We start from the raw sequence: 9,157 nt of genomic DNA on the forward strand, positions 1-9,157 counted from the left end.
AAAATCTACGAAGATTTGATTTTCAAATAAATTCATGATTTCCTTTGAAGATCACGTCTGTTTTTCCGATACAAAATATTCAAAACCGACAATAGAAAATGGATGATTTGCAACAAAAAGTCTATTATAGCATTAGGCCAAACGAAAGATCCGGTATTTTCATATCAAAGCATTCAACAAAAGAAATATTAACATCGTCAAATCTGTAGGTATCTAAAGTACTAGGTATTGAGCCAATGGTAAACAAGATCTGTTCTATCTTGATCTTCATAGAGGATTTGCTTAAAGAATCATCTACAATGGCCTCATTCATCGAACAAATGAACTGCTTCTGAGGACAACAGAGATTTTTTGCATGCTTTGATTTGTCGAACAGAACGTTTCTCTGCTGAAAGTCCGAGTTTCAAGCGAGTCACGCTTAGTTTTTAAAATAAATTTGACCTTCCTAGTTCCGTAATAAATCCAAGTTGGTTTGAGAGGGATTTCAAGAAGGTCACAATCACACCCAGTCAACTATATCCTGGCAGCATTAGCCATCGATTTACGGTTACATTAATATCAGTGACCCAATCTGTTTCTCAGTTTTTCATTTCTGCCTTCGGTAATTCAAGACCAAACTGATTGATACAGTAATTAATATCCATTGTCTGACTTGACTGATATTGTGGTCAATTCATCATATGCTATCAAATTCCCTTATCAACGTTATTATGACTTTTACCAATACCCATTTGATTATTATCAATACCAAGACACACCCCCTTTCAAAACTATAGAGTAAAGATCGCTTACAACTATACTTAGTTTTATACTCAAGATAAACCTTTAGGCCATACCATATTAACACACTACTTACTAAACTACACTACTGAATCACATTATACGCAATGAGCTCAGAATATTCATTGCCTTTGAAGCACGGCCTAGCAATTCTCTATATATGAGACCAAAAAAACCAAAGATCCAGAACCTTGTGGCAACTTTTATAAATCGATATGGAGTTAGTAATCGATCCATCTCCGATAGGTTGCCATATTGGAGTTAGCAATCTAAAACTTAAGAAGGGACAGTTATAAATGCTGAGGAAAACCACACTATTTTTCACGAAAACGCTGTTTACCAATTTATTCAAATATTTGATCAAGGAAATCGCGTTACACCTGGACCAGTAAGATTTCCTTGTTAAAGAAAAGAACATCTATTTTTCTGCCATAAATGAACAAATATATGACTAATTTAAGGCTAGTTCCCGAATAACATACCTCAAAAAAGGCACCTACCTCTTTAACAAAGAGACTGTTCGATTCATTTCTGGCTTGCGATGAAACGGTGGAATACTCTGTTCGTAACTCTCGTGGAATTTCATAAACCTTTGAAAAAGAAATATCAACCATTTCACCATAGCAGACTGCTTAAATCAGCAAGGAAAACTAAAATACGATTCACTGTAAAGAAACAAGCAAACGAAGAGCATACATTTGGTGCATCCGAGGTATACTTTGCGAAGTCGTTTAGGAAAAAGCAGGCAACATTCGGGGGACAGTCTTGGATTAATGGCATCTTCTCCAATCTCTTTCGTTGTGTATAATTTGCTTTATGATTCCAGCTGCGGTATTACTCTTGCACAGAATTCAAAGCAAAACAAATATATTACAAGACTCCAACGTACAACCATTATTTTGGATGGTCCAGGAGCAATGACATTTCCGGAATTCTATCTGCTTCCGTAAATCGTAGACAAGTATTGAAATTAACTGGTTGAGGGTATGCCAATGAAACCTCAATTCACCAAGATGCATTTGTTGGAAACAAAGACAGGATCGCACTTCATATGCTGAATTCAAGAGTTTCCCGCAAAATATTCACAAAATAATAAAAACTGAATTCATGGGGACAATAAGAATGCAGTCCAGAAGTAAGTGGGCATTTTAAATCCGAACTTTGGGAATCTAAATTGTACGATTTTTCAGCTTAATGGGTCCATGTACGAAAGGTAATGTCCCAAAAGTATTCAGTGATGGACACAAAAATAAACTTTACTGGCAATATAGGAAGAAGAGAGGCGTGCACAGGGGCGTAGCGTGCAGGGGGTGTGGGGGGTGTACACCTCCCAACTTTCAGAGAACTCGTCGGTAGAATTAAATCAAACAAAATATTAATGTAACAAAAGAATTTCTTTCGGTAAAATATGGTTTTGCATCTCTTACAACCCCACCCCCCCCCCCCCCAGCGAGAATGGTCACGCGACGCCACTGAAAACGCACAAAGCATAGCTGTGTCATTACAAACGAAAACATTTTCGCTGCAGCTCACTGGGCATGTAGAACAAGATAATTTCAGGTTGCTACTATCAGTTTTAACATCAAAATATTCCGTTGTCAGTCGCTGCGGTTTTTCTAAATCTTTAAAAACGGTTAAAACGAAATTTAATGTCTTCAATAGGTTTCTAAGTAGGATATAACCTTGATTAACGGAAAACTTTAAACTACAGACAAAAGGTCTGTCTCAACATTTCTTTCCCTTGGTCACGGTCCTGCAATCTATAAGAGCCTCGACAGGTCCCTACAATGGACAGCTCCCTACAATGGACATCTCACTGCGACAGTGGCCTCCCTCAAAAAGATATCTCCATGCAATCGAACCTCACTATGACGAAAGCCTCCCATAAATTGACGTCTCACTGTAAGATGTTTCCTACCAAAAGAAACCTCACTACAGACACCTTCCTCCCATGGGCACCTTCCTACAATATAATTCTGGTCTAACATATGCGTGATATAGCGTAAAAGCTATTTTAAGCCCCCCTCGCTCTATTAAGCCCCCTCGCTCTATCAAGCCTCCTCTCTCTATTTAGCCCCTCCTTATCAGGCAAAAAATTAAAATAAGTCCCCACTCTCTATCAAGCCCCCCCCTTAGCCTTTATTGTCAAACAAGGAAAACACGCGCCTTTAGTGGCTACTTGTGCGCCTGACAAGTCAGTTGAAATTTGTTTAGAAGATGTCCCAAGGTTATCAATTGATCCTGGTGATTCTGATGAAGATGAGGGCCTTATAATTCATTAATTAGACTTTCAAAGCAGCTAGCGAAATTTTCTGAGAACATTTGTATGACGTTTCCATTACAGAAAAATAGACAAGGGCATTTTTAAAACATTTTTTACTTCAAATTTTTAATAAGCCCCCTCTCTCTTATAAGTCCCCTCTCTTTTAAGCCCCCCCCTCTAGGACTGAAAAAATAAATAAGCCCCCAGGGGCTTAATAGAGGTTTTACGGTATGTAGATTGCATTGTATTTCACAAACTGAAAAATTCTATTAGAAACTTACGATGACGTCATCTTCTGGGAACAAGAGCATGTCACTGTGTTTGTCCCTTTGGATTTCGGCTTTTTTCTGAACCAGCTCATCTTCATAGCTGTTTGGTTGGATGCCAGAGACTATTTCCTATTGTAGAATTAAATTGCATGCAATGTGAATATAGACAGATTTTATAAGATGGCGTTAGGAACAGGCGTTGCATGGCATTGTTTTCCAACAGCCAATTGGGAAGAAATAGATTGATGAACACTTACAGACACAGTATCAACAATCCTATCATTTTATTAAGTTTATTTTGGATTTTGCACTTTTAGGGACATTTATTGATACTTTTTCAGCTTATGGGATCCAAATTCAAAATTCTAAAAACAGATTTTTGTGACGTAAACACCTCTATTATAAACATAGCAAGAAATTGCTGCTTAAATCAATTATTGTGACAAACTGCAGTTTCATGCCATGTGAGGGGCTTTTCTCCCATTATGCCAATCCATCTTATATATACACTAGTCATATCCAGCTTAACTATACTAAAAGTATCTTATGTTCACCTTGCATGAAAACTTACAATTCAAATTGCATAAGGATAAAAAATACAAAAAGAGCAGTGGTGTACTGATGTTATTGGATTAAAATATATTATTTATACTAGGCAGTAAAGTTTTTTCATGATGAAAAGCACAGACATATCTATGCATATGATAAGATATTGCCTTGACACACATGGCAGGAAACCAATATCACCACAAGATGATGGGGGATAAGTCTGGTGATTAGGTAAGCAGACCAGAGCCCTGTCGCATTCATCCATCCAGCATTTTCCAATTATGTGTGATTAGAACAGAAACTTGTATTCTCTTTGCACAAACAATTTTGTTTGCTTATGTTTTAGGACATTAGCATCAAAGATCAATATTTGTATCATACAATATTGATGAGCAAGCAATGCATCTCTGAAGAATAAGTAAAAGGGTAGACTTAGAAACAAACATTGACTTGTTTAAGCATAATGCCTTGTTTTTTATCAAACTTTTATAGCAAACAAAGTTGAACTCATTATAAAATCAAAAACTATGCAGTGTCTTTGATGATGATAGATGTTCATGATTATGATTATAATGAACATCATTAACAAAAATGATAATTATTTGATTTCTGAATTTCTAGATTTTAAAAGAGATTTCTAAAATAATGATGGAATATCTTGAGAAAAACAGTAAATTTTCATGTAAATAGGTGTGCACAATCAACATTTTGGTTTTGGTTTTAGGATCTGAGTGCATTTCCAATCAATTATACAATGAAGGTTTGGACCAACGCAACAGATTGTTCTCTCAATCAGAGTGGGAACCAAAAAAACTTGCCATACAGTTACTCCCTTTTACTTGTAATTGAGCATTTTGCTTTTATGCCATGGCACTTACTGCCATTGTGACCGCATCTTTGTCCTTAATTTCACTGTGGATTACAGCGTTTGGCAGCCTTCTTGCAAGGTTTTGCTGCTTTTGCACCCCTTATAATAGGCAACACACTCAGGAAATATCCGAACCAGGAATGGCACTACCTTTTTGTCTGGTCCTAGTCAATATTTTAGGATTAGAAGATTTATAAATAAATGTATTACTTGGGTCTATCGATAACAAAATGAAGAGCATTTAATTTATTTCCTAGTTTTCAAACCTTAATCTATTAGCAACACATTTTCAAAAATTATTTTGTTGGGCATTTAAATTATTTTCTGTTGATAAAAGTCATTCACATTGAATATTTAATTTAATTCAATTTAGTAGTTCAACTTCATTTTTTTATATTTCATAAGTATATATATAAATATAAAAACTTAAATACCCAAAATATCATTACAGTATTATTATACCTCAATTTCATAAAGCTTGAATGAATGTTGAATTCTTAGCTAAATTTCATTTTAAGGGGATATATAATTGTTTTTGTGAGAAAACATTATTAAGCTTCAAAAGTTAATTTATTTTTCACTAAACAAATTTAATACAAAAACATTCTAGTGGATAACTAAGAACTGACTATAGCAGGTCAGTGTCATCCGACTCTGATTTAAACGAAGTACTAAATCCTAGTGACTTGGCAGCAACACATTGATATGTGCCTAAATTTATTAAAACGTCATTACGGGTTGTCGGAAATGATCGTTTTAGAAACCAAAAGAATTGCCGGTGCGCTGTGAATACCACTATGAGATAAAACTGATAGACCCTGGACTAAGGAAGGAACGTCTGGCAAGTAAAATGAACCCACACCTTTATCAACAAAATTTTGGAAAAATGAGGCCCGCCCTAAAGTTATATATTCACACCTCTAGCTCTCTTGTGCAAATATTGAAAGTAGGCCGCTCGGCAAAACTGTCTTGTACTCTAGGTAACATAAAATACAAATAACTCTCCCGGCAGTAACCGTTTACAGGCCTACATTGATAATTGAAAACAACATGGAAATCGATGTCGTTGTCACTCAAGGCACTAGGTAGTTTTCATAATAACTTCAAATCAATCTACACGAAAATACAAACACATGGAAATTATGTACCTTGAGCGGCTTGGTCTCAACTTCGGTAGAGCTATCATCAATAAGGATGCACACATTACTGAGAGTCCCCTCCCGCTTCGACCTTTTCTCTTTCTTTTCAGACATGATTCAATGTGAGACCATTGTTACTTCGAAGACTTTACCGTGAACTACTCCATTTTACTGGTCGTGTGTAACCCTTGATCAACTTATTTACATGCAGACAATGTGTACCGAGACTCGGTCACAAGGGGACCGAACCAATTGCCATAGGGTGCCTCACAGTGGTGTCGTATGAGATACACGGTGCAGACAGTATGCCTGTACGGCATAAAGATGCTGCCGTGGTACATTCATTCTTGCCTGATTGTTTTTCTTCATTACTACCATTAGTATTTCTTTTAATTCGAACATTTCACGCTTTATGAATTTTTGTAATATTTGTTGAATTCATAATCAAACTTTTTTTACTTTATTCCAGTTTTGGTGGCGATTACAGAGTATGTAGATGATAATAGGTAAATGGTGTGACTAAATTAGCTTTGAACTTTTCCCGAAAATATGGTATCTTGCCCCCCCCCCTCATTCTCCATAATAACTGCCACTGCTAGTCTTCAAAGCATAAGGGCATAGCATCTGAGGGCCATATACCTCCAATAATTTCATACAATGCGAAACTTCTAACAGATTTGCCAAATCTTTTGGGATCTAAATCATTGAATCAGACGTTCTCAATTTCTAACCTAAAGCAAACCAAATTGTTCAATGAAAAGGTACAACCTTGGAACAACACACCTCTACTTGATATCTATTGACATCACTGCTTGTATAAATTGTTTAATGACGTGGGTCTTCTTATTTTTACATTCAAGCTTGTAGTGTGTCAAATTGGAGAAAGAATTTGAAAGGTTCTACTTTAAGCAATTAGGTTTTTGCAACCCTGATTTCACTAGATTCCACTCAAACAAAATGTGCACATTAAGCTATATCTAGACTTTTGAGTTGAATTTAAAAGTTCAAATTTGGCAAATATTCAACTCATTTGCCATCCAGTTGTTTTATTGGCTTGAACATTCAATGAAGAGATAAGTGGCAAAAAGTAGCACAGAGTATACCTTTAATTAAAATACATTACAAAAAAAATAAATCAAAATAATATACAGAGTATGCAACAAATACATAAACAACACATCACTCAATACAGAATACTTCTATATACAACCTAACTACTTATTTCTGACAATTCTATCTTTTGCTACCGGTTAAGAAGCCCCCTCTCCAACATTGAAGTCCTTTCTGTGTGTTGAATGAAATCCCCTCCCTCAATCATGCAGTAAGGTTTTGGAGAAAAGAAACCAACTTATTACAATAATTGCAGTTAGTAGTTTTAATGATAACATTGTTGTTTCTATTGTTCCATTTAGAAGTTCATTTGGGTCTTATTTGAATTACTTAAAGCAAAAAGTTCTAGCTTGAGACAATGGTTTGAAGTGACTTCAGACTAAGCCACAGATGCTTGAAATAGTATACTTTCAAGGGAAGCACTGATGAAAAATACTAACCGCAGGGAATCGATTATCTCAAATTGAAACCTATAAATTAGTTATAGCAAAAAAAATCATATGCAGCAAGTATAGCTATTATATGATGATGATCTAAAGAAATAGCATTCAGATCTAATTTGCAAATTTTTTGTGAAGTTCACTTGAAAACTCCATCTAACTAAATAACTTGCACTTTAAAGGCAATCTGTCTCCCCATGAATTGGCAAATTAATTAGGCTTAATTTGGGACATGGATGCTTTTAAAGGAGCAAACTATCAATACATAAATGTCAAACTTAGCAAATTGTGTTCACTGTTAAAGAAAATGCATTCTGGATACAAAGATTATGTTTTAGCTATACCAGCTATGTGAATAAATCTGTTGCCACATTGGCAGATACTCTTGCAGTGGTTGGGCAATCATTTTCATTCCAGGAATTAATTCTCCTAGAACTCTAAGACACTTTAAGATCTTTGCCTTGGAATATTTGTCATAAAAAGGAGATCGAAGAATATACATCAATAATGCTGCTTTCCTTCTAAAAATTTCATCTTTTTCAATATCTTTTATAACTTTCTTTGAGTTTAAATGATGTATACTACTCAAGTCAACTGCCATTGACAACAACCATGGTTTCCATGACTTTTCGCCACACACAAACATACTTGACAGATGACAAAGTGGCCTTAAAATATAAGCAAGCTCTGCTAACTTCTCAGTGTATGTCAGCTTGCTTTCTGCTTTGTAGTAATCAACACTTTCACTCTCTTTTTCTATTTTCTTTGGGACTTTCCAATCTCTAAACCCTTTAGGGGGTGATGACTTCAAGGACCTGATTGTTCTTCCTGATCTTTTTCCTCTCCAGACATCGCATTTACTGTCCTCTGTGTCTGTTTTGGCATCTTGCCATGCCTTTTCCATATCCCTATCTTGCTGAGGCATATTCTCATTAACAGCTGTGAGCTTTTTATCTATTTCTTTCTGGTCTATTTTAATTTTTTCTTTAATAAATAATAAAGATGGCGAATGCTGGATACCAGTGTCATAAACAAACAATAAAATTGTCTTCAAAGCAGCTTTTAGTGTCTGGAAACAGAATACAACCAACCACTTCCCAGATTCACCCCACAAGCGCCCAGCCCCTAACTCAAGAAATGGAGCCATGTATTCCAAAACAGTTAGGACCGACTCTAAGTACGTTTTCTCAGTCCAAAGAAACTTGTGCATGACACTCAGCTCCCGCCTGTAAATAATATCGTGAATTAGTGCCAACATCTTTGTAGCAAAATAAACCAGCTCTGATACAATATCTGATGACCGAATGTTACCCGGGAGGACGAATGAAATCAAATTAAGTGTCGACTCAAACGTGGCAACCTTTGCCGGGTCTTCCACAACCATACGTTTATAGCTTTCCGAAAAATCGTTAAGTTTCTTCTTCAAAAGCTCGTAGGTTGATATTATGGCAGGTTGTGCCTTGGCTAAAGTCTTCATCACTACAGCAATGCCTTTATCTCCACCTTACGACGCCATCTTCCAGAGTTTTGGCGGCACAATCACAGATTCTGTCGCACAAGCATTGTGCATGAGAAGCCATGAGATCATCGTTCTGTTGCAACCAAAACGAGGTTTTCGACTGCGACATCAACAGGGTGTGTGCCAGTGTTGTACAAAACAATTACATTCCCTTTATTTTATAAGAATATTTATTACAAGAATATTTAGGCTAAGAATCATCCAGTTATATAGAATATTA

The 9,157-nt window shown here is 36.0% G+C and overlaps 2 protein-coding genes across 2 annotated transcripts in view; both read right to left on the reverse strand.

The window, feature by feature from the left end:
• LOC148957300 (dedicator of cytokinesis protein 9-like) overlaps positions 1-6,083 on the reverse strand; it is a 41,572-nt gene extending 35,489 nt beyond the window's left edge. Inside the window, exons 1-3 of the mRNA XM_089115507.1 lie at positions 5,878-6,083; positions 3,325-3,441; positions 1,281-1,370 (exon numbers count right to left, since the gene is read on the reverse strand). Of these exons, the coding sequence (XP_088971633.1) occupies positions 1,281-1,370; positions 3,325-3,441; positions 5,878-5,982 (312 nt within the window). The 5' untranslated portion in view covers positions 5,983-6,083. The remainder of the gene's footprint in view (positions 1-1,280; positions 1,371-3,324; positions 3,442-5,877) is intronic.
• Positions 6,084-6,634: 551 nt separating this feature from the next.
• On the reverse strand, positions 6,635-9,021 carry LOC148957301 (peroxisomal membrane protein PEX16-like). The gene has a single exon (XM_089115508.1). It carries the CDS (start codon positions 8,893-8,895, stop codon positions 7,753-7,755), a length of 1,143 nt encoding a protein of 380 aa, XP_088971634.1. The 5' UTR covers positions 8,896-9,021; the 3' UTR covers positions 6,635-7,752.
• Between the last annotated feature and the right edge of the window lie 136 nt (positions 9,022-9,157).

Source organism: Rhopilema esculentum, unplaced genomic scaffold (genome assembly GCF_057945365.1).
Source record: "Rhopilema esculentum isolate cy_ngs unplaced genomic scaffold, ASM5794536v1 HiC_scaffold_34, whole genome shotgun sequence".
In the NCBI taxonomy this organism is placed as follows: Eukaryota; Metazoa; Cnidaria; class Scyphozoa; order Rhizostomeae; family Rhizostomatidae; genus Rhopilema; species Rhopilema esculentum.